Source organism: Canis lupus, chromosome 12 (assembly GCF_003254725.2).
Source record: "Canis lupus dingo isolate Sandy chromosome 12, ASM325472v2, whole genome shotgun sequence".
Taxonomy (NCBI): Eukaryota; Metazoa; Chordata; class Mammalia; order Carnivora; family Canidae; genus Canis; species Canis lupus.
In genome coordinates, this window is record NC_064254.1 from 48,411,551 (window position 1) to 48,430,740 (window position 19,190).

The window sequence follows — 19,190 nt, forward strand, 5'->3', positions numbered from 1 at the left end:
TTATAACAAAAAAACAAAACAATCTAAATGCCTCAATAGAAAGCAAATAATTTTACCTTGACAGCAATTATGCAGTATTTTTAAAAAGTAGACTTTAAAATGGAAAATGTTCATGTTAAGATTTAAAAATTATATAAAAATATTATACAATTTAGTTCTAATTTTGACATATGGAAGATGTTCAATACATTTATTGACCATATGAATAAACAAACAAAATCAATCTCTTTATCCAATATTATCTCCTTTCATATATTTGGGGCTGTAGCCAACCTCTATTTTAAAATACATATACTTAGAACTATTAACCAAAAAAAGTTAAATCTTTTTAATATTTCAAAGTTCCAGATGTTTGCTACCCCTAGCATATGGGCAACTGCAAATTCTACCTCGGGGCTGTACCTATGTTTGCAAGAGGTCTTACCTGTATCTGTTTAGCTCTAAGAGTTCTCTAGCCAGATTTGGAAACAGGTATTGAATTCATCTGATTTTTATTTTTAGGCATCACTTCAGACACAATATCTCTATTAATTAGGAATAATTCTCACATTTAGCATTTAGTCAAAGAAGCTTGTATTTAAAGGATCTTTTTATCCATTAGTAAATCCTAAGGATTTGGTTAGCTGATATCTATTTCATAAGTCTGGTTTTAAGATGTTAGACTATTTTTGACCAATACCCCATTTTCTTCCTATGCTGTAACTACACCACACCCTAAGAGAACTGTGAATGGACTCTAGGAAACAAAATGTTGGTTCCCATGTAAAAACAGTTTTCCAAGGAGTCTTTAGCTCTGACAATAACTAACATCCACCGAACACTGTACTAAGCATTTTATATGTATGTCCTTTAATCAATTGATGATCAAAATCTCAACCGTGGGATCCCTGGGTGGCGCAGCGGTTTAGCGCCTGCCTTTGGCCCAGGGCGCGATCCTGGAGACCGAGGATCGAATCCCACGTCGGGCTCCCGGTGCATGGAGCCTGCTTCTCCCTCTGCCTATGTCTCTGCCTCTCTCTCTCTCTCTCTCTCTGTGAGTATCATAAATAAATTTAAAAATTTTAACAAAAAAAAAAAAGAAAAAAGAAAATCTCAACCGTATCCTTAACTCAATGGTTGGCTAAACATTACTCTGATTCAGATCAGTGATTTTTACACTGTATTCCACAGGGTGCTAAGAACAGTAGCTCCCAAACCAGGCTTGAAATCAGAACCAACTGGTGCTTTTCAAAGCAGAGTCTCCAAGCCAAGCAAGACCTACTGAATTTGGATCTCTGAATTTTTTTTTTAATAAGAGTATCTTACATGGTAATAAAATCATGATGGTAATATAACTCAAACACCCACTGGTGTTTGAGGATTGTTACCTAAAACGTTCCATCATGACATTAGAGAACACTCAGAATGCGACTCCACACGCTCTCTGGAAATGTGCAACAACAAAAGCAGTATCACTTTGACTTATTTTATATAGTGGGGCTCCAAGTAAGAGCTGGGCTTAAAGAAGATGTAAAATGAGTCCTGATGCTTTCTTTTTTTAACCAATTTACCACCAGATATAAGCTATAGCTTCAGGGACGCCTGGGTGGCTCAGAGGTTGGGCGCCTGGCTTCGGCTCAGGTTGTGATCCCAGGATTGGGGATCGAGTCCCGTATCAGCCTCCCTGCATGGAGCCAGCTTCTCCCTCTGCCTGTGTCTCTGCCTCTCTCTCTGTGTCTCTCATGAATAAATAAATAAATCTTAAAAAAAAAATAATAAGCTATAGCTTCAGATCATTAAACAGTGTTTCTGATTGACTTCTAATCACAATTAGTCTCCTTTCTCCACGATCAAACAGAAACACAGGAATCACAGCATTATTGTATCCCTCCTAGTTGCAAGAAAACTGGCCTGGCTCTCTCCCAGCAGGTTCCAACAAAACTACCATAAACCAAATTGTAAAAGCCCAAATACTAGAACAAAGAATAATAAAGAAAAAAGCTGCAGAAGACCAGAGTTGTATTGCTGATTTTGCCACTACTTGTACAACTGAAGCAAATACCTTATTTTCAGGATTCTGATCCCTTAGACCCTTCCACATAACTCTAAGTTTACCTAGAACAGTTCAAAAATTTAAAATTCTTTCCAGGTATAACTTTATACACTAGTAAGTCTCTAAATATTAAATATGACATAGGCTATAATTAATACTTACTAGTAAGTAAGAGATAAATTCTTATTAATACCTATATCCAAAGTTCTTATGTATCATATCATAAAGAACAATTTGCTTTGCAGTCAAAAGAAAAACAGAACTAAAGAGAAATTTATATTTGCTCTGATATCTTCCCTCAAGTGGAACTGAAAAAACAGCTGAGTGAACAAATCTAAATTAAAGTAGTATACACATAACTTAATTGATTATAATTTGATTTACTTATTCTGTTCCGAAACAGCATAAAATATATTTTGGTTTTGTTTGTAGTTCACTGAAAATTATTCCAAAGACATCTGAAACCTCTTTAATATTCTTCTCAGTATGTAAGACTTTTCTAGTCTGCCTTATCCTCACTGTTCCTGTCTGAACATTCAGCTCCAGTCATTAGAATAAACATCTGCTACAAACATCATTAATGAGATACATATCAAGGGATCCAAGCAAGCTACTAACTTGCTGGAGGTAATTACACTGTTCTGTATAAGAATCATTATAGCAGCAAATACAGAAACTACCTATTATAATTAGTTGATCCATACAACGGATACTTTTTTTTTTAAGATTCCATTTATTTATTCATGAGAAATACAGAGGAGGCAGAGACATAGGCAGAGGGAGAAGCAGGCTCCCTGTGGGGAACCCGATGTGGGACTCGATCCCAGAACCCTGGGATCATGCCCTGGGCCAAAGGCAGAGAGACGCTCAACTGCTAAGCCACCCAGGCACCCCACAACAGATATTTCTATAAGTCACTAAGTACGTTTTCAGGATATATACATAACAAAGGCATGGGATAGGATTTTTATTGAGGAAAAAAGACAATTTTCCTCTCAAATTTATGTTTCCTGAGTTACTTACATGAAACATCTTGTCAAAGTACCCGTGGCTTACCAATGACAAAAATTTTTTTTAAGATGTTTTATTTATATATTCATGATAGAGAGAGAGAGAGAGAGAGAGGAGGAGACACAGGCAGAGAGAGAAGCAGGCTCCACGCAGGGAGCCCGACGTGGGACTCGATCCCAGGATCCCAGGATCACACGCTGAGCCAAAGGCAGATGTTCAACTGCTGAGCCACCCAGGCGTCCTAACAAAAATATTTTTATGTTAGGGTGCCTGGGTGGCTTAATCGGTTAAGCGTCTGCATTAGGCCCAGGTCATGATCACAGGGTCCTGAGTTCAAGTCTTGTGTCTGGATCCCTCCTCAGCAGGGAGTCTGCCTGCCCCTCTCCCTCTGCTCCTTTCCCCTCACCCCCACTCATGCTCTCGCAAGTAATAAAACCTTTTAAAAATAAAATTAAATTAAAAAATAAAAATATATTTTTACATTAATCTTATGTTTCCTACCTTAAGCTCACTTTTATACTTTCTTATAAAAGAAAGGAAAAAAAAAAAAAAAAAGGAAAGGAAACCACATTTGAGATATATTAATGTATAAAAGACGTAAGATAGTCTCTTAAGAAGAATCATTCAGGGCAGCCCAGGTGGCTCAGAGGTTTAGTGCTGCCTTCAGCCCAGGGCGTGATCCTGGAGACCCAGGATCGAGTCCCACGTCAGGCTCCCTGCATGGAGCCTGCTTCTCCCTCTGCCTGTGTCTCTGCCTCTCTCTCTCTCTCTCCTCTCTGTGTAGTCTCATGAATAAATAAGATCTTTTAAAAAAAAAAGAAGAAGAAGAAGAAGAATCAAAGAATCATTCAAACGTGGGTCGGCAAACTGATCCAAAGGCCCAATGTGGCTTGCTACCTGCTTTTGTGTAAGGTTTTATTGGAACACAGTTACATTCATTTGTTTATGAAAGAATATCAGAATATAACTGCTTTGGTGCTATAATGGCAGAGCAGAAATAGCTGAGACAGAAGACAACACAGTCCACAAAACTAAAGATAATTTACTATCTGGCCTTACAAAATACATTTGCTGAACCTTGGATTAGATGAAAACTTAAAGCTAGGAATTCTGTTTTAAGCACTTCTGATCCATTTGGCACTTGACAGAGCCCTGGAAGTACAAGTCTGCAGTGTAATTTCTGAATGGATGATAAAAAGGGGATTCCCAGACCAGGGTTCAGAGAGAATGAATCTGTCTACAATTTCCTCCAAGAAGCATTATGTAAATGTATCTCGCTTACTTAAATAGAGGTGTTATAAAAAGCTGACTATAAATTACATCTCCGTAAGTGCCTAAGTAGCTTTCTAATTCCTGCAATAATTCTCCTTGTAATCCAAGTCCCGTATTTACCTTATAAATCCAATTTTTCTTAAAGCAGGGTATGATTGTATATGTGTATGTGTATTAGATTTAAGTCAGGAGATAAGTATATGCATATATTGCTATCTTTTCTCTACTAACTTCTACTGAATTTGAAGTGCTTTAAATTATTTACTTCACTTAATTCTTTTATAGCAACTCTATGCGGACATATCATCCCTATTATTACATTAATCCAAACAAAAGTAGTCATTTCTTTCTTAAGTCTATCTAGCTTTAAATTCTTTCCTAGGGCATATTTTCCTGGAAATATACTTTTTTCTTTTGCTAAATGATTTACATTTTTGTTGGAAAATTGAATGTGACAGAGTTGTCATCTTTTAAATGTTAAAAATTTCATAACTACTGTGTTTCCCATATCTTTCATGTGAAGACATTAGCAGCTTTCCACTGATCAATTCAGTCAATAAATATTCACTGAGTGCCTACCACGTGCTAGGCACTATTCTAGGCAATGGGGACACAATGGTTAAAAAGACAAAAATCCTGGGGTGCCTGGTTGGCTCATTCAGTAGAGCAAGTGATCCTTGATCTCAAGCCCCACATTGGGCATTGGGCGCAGAGCTGGAAGGAAAGGAGGGACAGAGGGAGAGGAATGTTTTCATATGGCAGAGTATAAATCATTCATATTTTTTATAAAAAGACAAAAACTCCAGCCCTCATGGAGATTGCTTTTATCATGATTATCAATTCATAATAAAGCTTTTGCTTTTCTATTACAAACTGTTCCCATAACCTTACACTTTTCCTATTGTCAACATAGTCTAAGTTACTATCTTTTACTTTGCTACCTGCATGACAACAGTAGTTACAAAAAATAGTAATTTAGTTTTTACCTAGATAATGGTTCAGAAACAGCCGAAATTAAATGTATAGTACTTAATCTCAATTAAAAATAATTAAAAGAGATTTTGAGGGGGGAAATAAAAGAAAATTTGAGATTAATTCTAAAATTTTTACATAGTTCTAAATCTTCATTTTCAAATGGATGTTGGAATTAATTTTGAATGAATTTTGAAGATAGATCTTTTTTTTACTGTATTACAAATTCTGCTAGTTAACTACACAGAAATTCTACTTTAAAAGTTCTAATTATATTTTCCCAGAAAACTCTTCAGAACCTGTGAAAAGGCAGTATTTCACAATTTCACAACAGTTCAATTCCAACTGCATCTGCAATACCCTGATAACACTTCTGCTGATACTGAATTTACACCCAACTATATAACAGATTCTCCCCTCCTCTGCATGTCCACTAGGACCAATACATATTACGATTCTTTCTCTTAATTCTACCCTTAGAATTCTCCCATGGGTCAAATTCTAATTCCCTGTATATATCACACTTTGTTTATGCTCTCATTTAGAATTGTATTCTTTCATTTAATCACTTATGCTAAGCATTAGACTAATTACTTTAATTACCTCACTTAATAATTTTACAACTTTATAAGAGTAACACATTTCCCCTGATTTTTATAATTATTCTAGATACATAACAAAAAAATCTGATTTATTTTTAAAAATTAGTACCATCGTCATATCAAAATCACACAGAGACAGTACAAAAAAAAAAAAAAAAACAGACCAATCTCACAAACTATACGTTTGTAAATCATCAAATTTAATCCAACATCATCCTGGAAAAAAAGTAGTTCAACTTCAGAAAAATCTATCAGTGTAATTCACCACACTAAGTAAATTAACAAATTAAATGTAAAAACTCAGATGACTTATCTCAATAAACACTAAAAATGTATATAATAATATTTGATGATAAAAATTCTTAGCAAACCAGGACTAGTAATATTCTTAACTAGATAAAGGCTGTATGGTAAAACCTATAGCAAATATCAATAATAAAACTGAGAATCATTCCCAATGAAGTTAAAAACATGACAAGATTATCCAATATCATATAATTCTATATTCTCTAGAAGTCTAATGCCATAACACACTCACATACTAATTACAAGAAATGAAAACAGAAAAATATTTTCAAATTACTTACACAGTAAATTCAAAAAATCTATAGTCCTACTAATAGAAAATGCAGTGAGTTAGTGAACAGAAGGGTTCAGCAAGATTGCTGGTACAATATCAACATGCCCAAATGATTAGTGTCCTCATAATAGTTCATGAGCTATTTGCCAGGCATGAGGATACATCTGAATTCAAAGCAAGGAACCTCCTTTTGACTTCAATAGATATTAGGTGTTTCCACTTTAATTTCCAAGGAACAATTTCCAAGTTTATTACATGGCCTCCTTTTAGAACCACATGCAAACAGGCAGTTAACTACAATATCAAAATAGGTTCTTTTTCGAAATTTTAACAAAGGACATGCCAGATCTCTCCAGTGAAAGCTACACAACACTGCTGGGAGAAATTAAAGAGGACTTAAATAAATAGAGGTTGATCGGTTGGAATACTCAGTACTGTTATATGTAGATTAGATGTAAATCAAATCAAAATTCTAGTAGGCTTTTTCAGAGAAACTAAAATGTAAATTCTCACATTTAGAGAGACATGCAAACAATCCAGATCAGCCAAAACAATTTCTAAATTACAACAACAAAGTTGGAAGGCTTTGACTACCTGATTTCCAAACTTACCATTTCCAAACTTATCATTATGGTAAGGATAAACACATAGGTCAATAAAACAAGAAATACAACTACAAATATATGGTAAACTTATTTCCAACACATGTGCCAAGACAATTAATGGAAAAAAAAAGATAGTCTTTTCTAATAAATGATACTGGAACTGCTTTTCATTGGGAAAAAAAAATATCATTGAACCTTACCTAACACATATACAAAAATTAACTCAAATGTATCACAGCCCAATGTATAAAACATCTAGAAAAAAAATAAGAAAAAATCCTACAACCTTGAAGAAAGAAAATATTTCTTAGAACACAAAAAGTATGAACTACAAAAGGAAAAATGTCAAAGAAAACATCTCCACACAGATTTACATGCATACAAATGTTCACAGCAACTTCTTAAACTTTTTAAAATGGCCAAATACCAAAAACATGGCAAATATCAATCACAGGTGAATAAACAAAATACAGTAGTACATCCATATACTATAATACTCAATAAAAAGGAAACAATTTACTAATTTATATAACAGGTTTTTTAGAAATCATTATAAAATCATTATACTGAGAGAAAAAAGTCAGACACATAAGAGTACACACTGTATGATTCCATGTATACAAAATTTTAGCAAGTGCAAAGTAATCTATAATGACAAAAGTAAACTACCGGTTGACTAGGGCCAGTGGCAGAAAAGGGATGGACTATAAAAGGATTGGAGAAAACCTTTAGAAAACAGAATGTTCTGTATCTTGATTATGGTAGTGCTTTCATGGAGGTTTATGTCTGTCAAAACTCAATGAACTATATGCTGCACATAAATTATAACTCCATTAAGTAGACAAAAAATAAAGTAATACTGTTGTAAGCCATGTGGGAAAAGTACATGTCTCCTTTTGGCACAGTGACATGGTTTGATTTCTCTAATAATAAAGTAATGAATAACAAAAGCCCTATTCTTTGAAGTCGTAAAGGGAGGGGGGTACTTAAAACCCTCAGTTTTAAATACCTAAACCGTTTTTCCCATTTTAAGTATTAGTTGGACACTAATACTTAACAAGTAATAAGCAAAGTACTAAAGATCCTACATAAATTTGAAAAAAGCTACTTTTTTTTTTTTTTTTTTTTAAGATTTTGTTTATTGGGCAGCCCCGGTGGCATAGCAGTTTAGCACCGCCTTCAGCCCAGGGCGTGATCCTGGAGACCCAAGATCGAGTCCTGTGACGGGCTCCCTGCATGGAGCCTATTTCTCCCTTTGCCTGTGTCTCTGCCTCTCTCTCTCTCTCTCTCTCTCTCTCTCATGAATAAATAAATAAAATCTTTTAAAAAAATTTTTTTTGTTTATTTATTCATAGAGACACACAGACAGAGGGGCAGAGACACATGCAGAGGGAGAAGCAGGCTCCACGCAGGAAGCCCAACTTGGGACTCGATCCCGGGTCTCCAGGATCACACCCTAGGTTGCAGGCGGTGCTAAACTGCTATGCCACCGGGGCTGCCCGAAGCTACATGTTTTAATAAGTTTTCATTTGAATGTTATATATGGAAGTTGTAAAAACAATTTGAAAATAACAAAATGAAAAAATCTCCAATCTTCACAAACTTCCAAGAAAAATGTGAATACTGGGATCCCTGGGTGGCACAGCGGTTTGGCGCCTGCCTTTGGCCCAGGGCACGATCCTGGAGACCCGGGATCGAATCCCACATCAGGCTCCCGGTGCATGGAGCCTGCTTCTCCCTCTGCCTGTGTCTCTGCCTCTCTCTCTCTCTCTCTCTCTGTGGCTATCATAAATAAATTAAAAAAGAAAAATGTGAATACTGTACTAGTTTACAGACAGTAGCTCAGAAACACAATAGAAAATTTCTACACATTTAACAGTTTGGGTTAAATAGTTTCCTTTATAGAAGAATAACAACAGCAGCAAAGGCAAAATGCCAGGCACAATCAGAAACTGTCTTATATGCATTAACTCAATTATCACAAAATCCAATAATTCTAGTATCACTCCCATTTTACAAATACGGAAACTGAGAACCCAAAGGTAGTAATATGATGAGTCACAATTTGAACCTGGGCAGTCTGCTCTACAGTCTGTTATCTCAGTTACTATGTGATATGGCCTTTTATAAGATAAAAGCTTTCTTTCCTTCCAATGCTATGATTTCTTGACAACATACATGTGCATGCACATACAAATACCCCAAAATAGGAGGTTATGCCCAAGTATAGTAAGAATTATTTAATACAGGTTTCATTTTAAAAGTATATTAGTTCACACTATAGGGTTCCAAAAGTAAGAGAGAAGAGAGAGAGAGAAAGGGGCAGAAAACTTATTTGAAGAAATAATAGCTGCAAACTTCCCTAACCTAGGGAAGGAAATATACATCCAGGTCCAGGAAGCACAAAGAGTTCCAAACAAGATGAACTCAAGGAGGTCCACATGAGGACACATAATAATTAAAATGTCAAAGGTTAAAGAAATAATTTTAAAGAAATAATTTTAAAAGCAGCAATAGAGAAGCAAAAAGTTATGTACAAGGGAATAAGGCTATCAGCTGAGTTTTCAGCAGAATCTTTGCATGATATATTCAAATTTCATCCACCATTAAACAGGTCTTACAGGAAATGTTAAAGGAACTCCTTTAAGTGGAAAAGAAAGGGCCATAGTTAGGAGAACATTATGAATAAAGAGATGTAAAATATGACAACATATATGTAAAATGTGGAGGAGGAAGTGAAAAAGAAGTGCTCTTAGAATTTGTTCAAATTTAGGTGACCTTCAACTTCATAATGGCTATATACTAAGGATGCTATATATGGATCTCACGGCAACCACAAACCCAAAACCTATAATAGATAAACAAAAAACTAAAGAGAAAGCCAGCCCAGTATAACACTACAGAAAGTCAACAATCATCAAGAAAGTGAGGGGAAAAAAAAAAAAAAAAAAACGAACAGAGAGAACTGCAAAGCAACCAGAAAACAATTATCAAAATGACAGTAAGTACATACCTATCAATAATTACTTTAAAAAATAAAATAAAATAAGATAAAATCAGAGAGGGAGACAAACCACAAGAGCCTCTAAACAATAGGAAACAAACTGAGGGTTGCTAGAGGAGACCTGGGTTGGGGGATGAGGTAACTGGATGATGGGCATTAAGGAAAGCATCTGATGTAATAAGCACTGGGTGTTATATGCAACTGATGAATCATTATATGTTAATTAACTGAATTTAAATAAGAAATAATTTTAAAAATGAATTATAAACACACACCTATCATTAAGCCTTAAATAGTTCCAAAATATGTATATATCCATATTTTACTAGTCATATATCAAATACAATCAATTTTAATGTCATAGTTTTCATTAATCACAAATTTCTCATGTTTTTATTTCCACTAATCACATGCCCAACATGAAATTTCAGTATTTTTCTCAAAACAATTCTTAGGAAGGCCTGACACATTCCAATTGCCTTTCTATTCCTGCTTCTCTTAATATCCACACAACACATCCAAAGCATAAACTTTAGATCCTGATGCATTTAACATATCATATATATAAAGACCCTGTTTGTAATTCTCACAAAGTCGGGGTTAAAATAAGAGAAATGGAAGGCAGTATTTCAGCAGTGGGCTCCTGACACAGGTGTCCACTTTCTCCCAAAGCACAAAGAATGTGTGTGAAGGAGCCAGAAGGGAGGAAGAGAGCATAAGAAACTGAAGGAAGTTCTGTCATACCTCCTCAAGGGAAAATGACAGACTCCTCTCAACGAGATGCTCAGATAGCAAGAAATTATTTACTTTGCAAGAAATTATTTACTTTAATATTTACCACAAAAAAAAAGAAACAAATGGAACAAAGGAATTTAAAAATTAAAACAGTGAAATACTGCTTTTTTCTTTTTGCCTTGAAATTCACTATTCACTATAAACTTCACTGCACTAAGATTTGACCACTTCCTGTTGAAAATATCTGATATGTTCATCACCCAGTGTCCTTACTCAATCAGCAACTCTACTTTTTTAGAGTTTGATTTTTCTAAGTTACTAATTGGATGGCAAACTAAAGGTCCTAACTGGATGGCAAAGCATAAGTTTTTAAATGGATCTCTAGATTTTAGGTTATTATTTGCATGTTACAAATGAGACTGAAGCTTAATAGTATTAAAACAAAACAAAACAAAAAAAAATCTTAATTCCAGAACAGGGTTACTTATTTTAACTCCTAGATTCCAACCTAACACATTCTCTCTCTCTCTATCTCTCTGTCATTCACACATGAACATGTGCATGTACCCCAATTTCTTTTTTGCATCAACTATAATGCAAACAAACCATCAGCAATTTTATGGCCAGTTAAACTTGCCGTGTGATTTTGCTAATGCTGTATATAGAACCTTTGCAAATACACAAAGGTTTGAAATTAGAGGCTTAGTCAACTAAAAATGAATTAACAATTACTAAACAAACAAAAAAAATTACTAAACATTTTCTATATGCCAGCACCATGGTAGATACTTTATATACATTATTTCACTTAATAATCAAAATAGCCTATGGGGTAATTACTGTTCATTTCATCATATAGATGGATAAACAACATAAAAAAAGGCAAAGAAATTCTGTCCAACATCTCACACCAAGGAAATTATAAGAGCTTTATTGAACACATTTTTGTGATCATTCTGATCCCACGCTGCCTCAAAGACATCCCTAAATTGAACAGTAAAATCACTACATATTAAATAATGAAAATTATCTTTCTTTAATCTTTAACAAAAAACTGTCTTTTTTTTTTTTTTGCTTTTCAATTAAATCTTTCTTACAATTTCATCCTAATTGTCAATTTTATTTTTTTTTAATTTTTATTTATTTATGATAGTCACAGAGAGAGAGAGAGAGAGAGAGAGGCAGAGACACAGGCAGAGGGAGAAGCAGGCTCCATGTACTGGGAGCCCGACGTGGGATTCGATCCTCGGTCTCCAGGATCGTGCCCTGGGCCAAAGGCAGGCGCTAAACCGCTGCGCCACCCAGGGATCCCAATTGTCAATTTTAGTTTTAAAAATAAACAAATGTGTATTTTGCACTACATGGGACAGAGGCCTATGATTTTCAAAGCTCTTCAGAATTCCATGTAGATTTGTAGCAACCCTAAGCAGCATGTAAAAACTAAATTATGCCTTTGCCTGACTTAAAAGAGGATTAAGATGCTTCTTTCAATTACAGATTCATCAGTTAAAATTTCCTCTACTATTCTACTGCACATTTCCATTCAGAGTTGGCTTTTATATGACATGACACATCAAGCTAGCATGCCTCTTATCTCTCCCTCAGTCTAATCTCATTTTAATTTGACAAAAAAATAATGTCCTTCTCTGTCTACTCCACTATCCAGCAAAAATATAACATGAGTCCTATGGGTAGTTTCAAATTTTTGAGTAGCCACAGTAAAAAAGAAACAGGTAAAATTAATTTTTAAAATGTGCTATTTACTTCAAAACATTCAACATGTAATCAATACTAGAAATTATTGATATATTATACATTCTAGTATTTGTGAATTCTGGTGTATATTTTATACTCACAGCACATCTCATTTCAGACTAGGCATGTTTCTACTACTCAGTAACCATTGTGTAATGGAAAGCATAGGTCTAAACCAGGAGTCAGCAAACTTCTTCAGTAAAGGGCCTGATAATAAATATTTTAAGTTTTACAAACCACATACAGTCTGTCACAAATTCTTTTTTAAACCATTCTTTAAAAATATAAAAATGAAAAAAATAAAAATATAAAAATGGATTGCAGAGCAACGTGATACTTTTTTTTTTTTTTAGATTTTCTTTATTTATTCATGAGAGACACAGAGAGAAGGCAGAGACATAGGCAGAGGAAGAAGAGGCTCCATGCAGAGAGCCTGATATGGGACTCGATCCTGGGACCGGGATCACACCCTGAGCCAAAAGCAGACACTCAAAGGCAGACACTCAACTGCTGAGCCACCCAGGCATTCCAATGTGATCATACTTAATGCTACTGAATTACACATTTAAAAATGTTAAAATGGTGAATTTTTAAAATATAAAATCATTATGTTGTAAACCTGAAACTAATATAATATTGTATGTCGGGATCCCTGGGTGGCGCAGCGGTTTGGCGCCTGCCTTTGGCCCAGGGCACGATCCTGGAGACCCGGGATCGAATCCCAAGTCGGGCTCCTGGTGCATGGAGCCTGCTTCTCCCTCTGCCTGTGTCTCTGCTCTGCCTCCCTCTCTCTCTCTCTCTCTCTCTCTGTGACTATCATAAATTTAAAAAGTAAAAAAAAAAAAAAAAAAAAAGAGTAATATTGTATGTCAATTATAATACAATAAATAAAGAGATAATAAAAATCTGAAGGTGTCTGTACAGGGAGACAAGAAAAGAATAGGTGAATTTTACGTTATACATATTTGACCACAGTAAAAAATTTAATATATATAAATGTTATTCTTAACTCACAAAAACAAGCCATGGGCAAGATTTGGACTACGAGGATAGTCCAATACCTACTCTAGACAAATTCAACAGAACTACCTAACAAGAAAGAAGGTAAATAATTTGTATGTGCTGAGACTTTTTAAAAACATTTGTGTGTGTGTGTGTGTGTATACATATATTTTATGTGGTAATATTACTGCTTAAATCCAGAATTAAAGCTAGTATTTTAAGAATTATAAACAAAGTACAAAATACAGTGAAAACAGGAAAAATATCTAATACGTACTACAAGTCAACTTGGAAACTAGAGACACAGAAGCAGATACCCCATACTAGAAAAGACTGTCGTACATACGGTTTATAAACATGAAGTAAGAGGAGCTCATATATTTATTTGCTCCTCTATCTACATGGGCTACTAATATGTTTAATATTGGGAAACTGACAGTACATTTCATTTAGAACATTCCTCAATTTAAAAGCCAAATTTCTAGGGCGGCCCAGGTGGCTCAGTGGTTTAGCGCCACCTTCAGCCCAGGGCCTGATCCTGGAGACCTGGGATCAAGTCCCACGTCAGGCTCCCTGCGTGGAGCCTGCTTCTCCCTCTGCCTGTGTCTCTGCCTCTCTCTTTCTCTCTCTGTGTCTCTCATGAATGAATAAAATCCTAAAAATAAATAAATAAGTAAATAAAAAAGCCATTTCTATACATCCTTTCTCATTTAGGCTTCAAATAAACATTATGAAGTAGAAAACATATACAGCTATTTAATAAAAGATGGCATGGGGTGCCTGGGTGGCTCAGTCAGTTAAGCATCTGACTCTTGGTTTCGGCTCAGGTCATCATCTCAGGGTCGTGGGATTGAGTCCCACATTGGGCTCCATGCTCAGCGGGAAGTCGGCTTGAGATTCTCACTCTCCCTCTCCCTCCCCCTCGCTCTCTCTCTTCCTCTCAATAAATCAATAAATAAAATCTTAGGGGAAAAAAAAAGATGGCATATATTACTACCAAAAATGAACCTTATCCAAACCAGTAAAGGATAAAGACAGATCAGAAACTAAGTCTTCAATTTCTACCTCTGTGCTCTTTCTACTCCTCAGTACACTTTTCCTAACACAACTTTCTTCTGTACTCAATCCATGCAATGTACCAAAAGGTCATGAAATACCTTTAACAGAAAAGTATAGGGATCCCTGGGTGGCGCAGCGGTTTGGTGCCTGTCTTTGGCTCAGGGCACGATCCTGGAGACCCGGGATCGAATCCCACGTCAGGCTCCCAGTGCATGGAGCCTGCTTCTCCCTCTGCTTGTGTCTCTGCCTCTCTCTCTCTCTGTGTGACTATCATAAATAAATAAAAAAAAAATAAAAAAAATAAAAAAAAAACAAAAGTATAAAAAAATGAAAATAAATATAATTTTTTAAAAATAAATAAATAAAAATAATAAGTAAATAAATAAAATAGAGTCTAGGGTTCATGGCTGTTAATCAGCTGTTCTAATTCCATGGGCCCCTAGACCATTCTACAGCTCCCTGAGGCTCTTTTACCCAGTAATCACAGAAAGTCCTCCTCCCATGCTATTGGCCTTAAATCCTACTGTGCAAAAGAAAGATTTTGCACTAGTCCAGAAAATATCTCACATAAATGTTTTTCCTCCCAGAACAAAGTATCCTAAGACAGAGTAGTAATTCAAATAATTACTTAGAGGGTATCCTTTTGTTTTGATGGAGCACAGTTCCATGAGAAATGAGATATTTCCATTATCAATCAAAACATCTTAGCTCAAATTATTTAGCTAATCATTTAGAGGTCTGACATTATTGAGAAGACATGGGGAAAGGAGTTTATGAAGCAGGGAAGGGAAAATAAACAAAATTAGGAAATACAAATGACAAATTAAACTGATTTTGTTATTTTGCCCAAGGTTTGCCATGATCATAGCCTGGATACTATGGAGAAGACAAGGTAGAAAGTAAAAAATACACAGATTATGAAACTCATTGGATCAAAACTATGTCTCAGTCCAAAATCCCCAAACCATTTTATAGTATAAGTCTGGAGATGGGCATCTTTGCTCCTCACCTTTTTTTACTCCTTCTCCACTCAGAGGTGGTTAATAAACCTAGGACAGTAGGGCACCTGGGTGGCTCAGTGGTTGAGCCTCTGCCTTTGGCTCAGGTCATGACCCTGGAACCCTAGGATCAAATACTGCATCAGGCTCCTCGCAGGGAGCCTTCTTCTCCCTCTGTGTCTCTGCCTCCCTCTCTGTGTCTCTCATGAATAAATAAAATCTTTAGAAATAAAAAACAAAATAAACCTAGGACACTGTTACAATATTAAATATCTATTAATAAACCTTAAGACATTGTTATGCAGCTATTAAAAATATATATATATCGAGGCACCTGGGTGGCTCAGTCAGTTAAGTGTCCAACTCTCAATCTCAGCTCAGGTCTTGATTTAAGGGTCATGAGTTCAAGCCCTGCATTGCACTCCACACTGGGCATGGAGCCTACCTTAAGAAAAAAAAACACACACACACACACACACACACACTCATCAACTTCTGTTAATCCTTACTACCAATTTAATATTCAGATTCCAAGCTTATTCTAATCTAAAAAATTAAATATAATTTTAACATTCTGAAAATAAGCAATGAAGCTAATTTTTATCCTTCAAAATTATACATTCATAGGGAGGAGGGCACGGAAGGGACAAATTATCCAAATTGTCTAGATCTAAATCTTTAACTGTATCCATCCTTAAGAGATTCATCCTTGTAAAACGAACACTTCCAGGAGCACACAGGGCAAAATTAACTGTATGTCTCTATACTATAGCTTAAAATGTTATCAAGTATTAATTTTTTAGATTCATTTCTAAATTCAAAATAATATTTAAAAATAAACATATACCTAAAACATACTTGTTATTTAACTATTTGTATTCACTATATGAAGCATCAATAGAACTTTTTTTTTTTTAAAGTAGTCTCCACACCTAGCATGGAGCCCAGTACAAGGCTTGAACTCAAGACCCTAAGACCAAGATAAGCTGAAGTCAAGAGTCAGATGCTCAACCAACTGAGCCACCCAGGCACCCCGATATAAACTGCTTTATAATCAAAGAATAAGATCAAGACCACAATGATTTAAGGGTTATTTCTAGGTGATGAGAATCACTCTTTAATTTTATTTTCTTCTTTTCATTTGTTATTTTCTGAACTTTGTTTCATGAGCCCTATTACCTATAAAATCTCCCCCCCCAAAAAAAGCTAGAATATGCTAAATTGAAAGGAAAGATCATTTCCAACAAAGAAAAACAAATTAAATGAAAAAATACTTCAATATATTCTCTATTTAAAAAAAAAATGTTATTACTAAAAAGGAGATCATGTTGAAATAGTATCATTATATTCACCCAATATTAAAATCAAGTTCTATCTGCCCCACTCCATATCTTCATACGCATCTTTTAAGGTTAGCACAAGCAAAATACAGATGAAGATAACATGATAAAAAAGGTGTAATTGTCACGTTGACATTCAAAAATTTCCCACAAAAATGAAGTGCAACCTATATCATCTTCAAAATAACATTTAAAATGTGAAAACAACATGTCAAAGAAATACCTGCATTGCCACTTTTAATGCAGCATTATTCACAATAGCCAAGATATGGGAAGAACCTAAGTTACCGTCAATAGAGAAAGATGTGCTATATAAATACAATGGAATATTAGTCAGCCATGGGAAAGAAGGAAATTCTGCCATTTACAACAACACAGATGGGCCCTGAGGACATCATGCTAAGTGAAATAAGATCTGTCAGAGGAAGACAAATACTATACAGTATCACTTACATGTGGAATCTTAAAAAAAAATAAACTGATAGAAACAGAGACTAGAATGGTGGTCACCAGGGGCTGAGACCCTAGAAGAAATGGGGTGAAACTGGTCAAAGGGTACAAACTTCCAATTACAAGACAAATAAGTTCCAGGGGTCTAATATACATCATAGTGATTATAACACATAATATTGTACTATATACTTGAAAGTTGGTAAGATAACAGATCTTAAATATTCTCACCACAAAAAAGAAAAGGTCATGATGTGAAGTAGATGGCAGTACTAGCGAATAGTAATCATCTTGCAATATGTAAGTGTATCAAATCAATACATTGTACACTTTAAATTTATGTAACATTATATGTCAATTATATCTCTATAAAGCTGGGAAAAAAACTAATTATATATATGCTATCTTAATTATTCTGAAATATTTTCTTTATTATGAAAAAGTTAATAGGAGAAAGTTAATATCTATTAAAATAATTACTACAACCATTAGAACATTTGAATTAAAAAATACAGGGGATCCCTGGGTGGCTCAGCAGTTTAGTGCCTGCCTTCGGCCCAGGGTGTGATCCTGGAGTCCCGGGATCGAGTCCCACATCAGGATCCCTGCATGGAGCCTGCTTCTGCCTCTCTCTCTCTCTCTGTGTCTATCATGAATAAATAAATAAAATCTTTAAAAAAAAAAACATATGGCAAAGCTATAAAAATGTGATTACAAAAGAGAAAGAAAAAGTTAAATGTTATTGAGGAAGTATAAAATTACACTAATAGATATTTAAAAGTATAGGAATATAAAACCTGAAACTAAGCTTTGTTGTAAGAATACAATACTCTCACAAGTATATAAAATTACAAAAAGTATTAGCAAAGATTAAAAGGAAAAACTATTCAAAGGAACAAAATACAGAACAAAATATTCGAAGGAACAAAATATCAAGGAGACATGGTAATTTTTAGATTATAAACTGACAACACATCTGTTAGTTTTAGAAATGTTCAACCACCATTAAACACAAGGTGGTGGGCAGCAGACACACCAAAAAGCACAGTATTATCAAGAGAAACCACTTTCAAACTTAAATTTGGTATAAACTTATGTCAAACTAACAAAACTCTGAGGGGCATCTGGCTGGCTCAGTAGGTGTTAACATGCAACTTCTGACCTCAGGGTTGTGAATTCCAGCCCTACATTGGCTGCAGAGATTACTAAAAAATAAAATCCATTTAAAAAAAAAAAAAGAACTCTGAAACCAAAAATAATATAGCAGAATGAAAGAAACTGAATTACATAACTAAGAATACTAGGAAAACAAAAATTATATATTTGAAACATGATTATTTTGCTGTTCAAGTCAGAAATTCACACTCCCAAGAGTATAAACCTTCTCTAACAAAGCAGTATTCTTCAAGCATTAGAGTTATTTGTATAACTTTTTTTAGAAGTCTAACTTACCGAGTACCATCTGCTTTCCAGCTTACTTTATATGGCTTCTGCTCCAAAAGTTTAATATTTTGCTTGTCCATGGAAACAGGCTGTGCTCCAGGGAATCCAGACCTTAAAGAAGAACACTTTATTACTATTATGGCTGGCATCCACACAAAGCAATACATCTTAAACCAATCTCGCATTAGTCACACATTTATCACAACATTCTCCCCATCATGAGATTAATGTCAACTGGAATATCAGCTTTCCCAAGAATGCTAACAAAACGTCATCATCTTCTAGACATTTCAGACTCAAGTTAACAAGATTCTAATTGCCACTATATAC

At 34.9% G+C, this 19,190-nt stretch overlaps 1 protein-coding gene across 6 annotated transcripts in view; it reads right to left on the reverse strand.

Annotated features, from left to right (window-relative positions):
* RNGTT (RNA guanylyltransferase and 5'-phosphatase) overlaps nucleotides 1–19,190 on the reverse strand; it is a 362,295-nt gene that overhangs the window by 275,813 nt on the left and 67,292 nt on the right. For all 6 annotated transcript variants that reach the window (XR_007401296.1, XM_025444846.3, XM_049092354.1 and 3 more), the window contains exon 8: nucleotides 18,870–18,971. Coding sequence is in view for 5 of the 6 variants with exons in the window: in XM_025444846.3 (XP_025300631.1) it covers nucleotides 18,870–18,971 (102 nt within the window). In the remaining variant the exon portion in view is untranslated. The remainder of the gene's footprint in view (nucleotides 1–18,869; nucleotides 18,972–19,190) is intronic.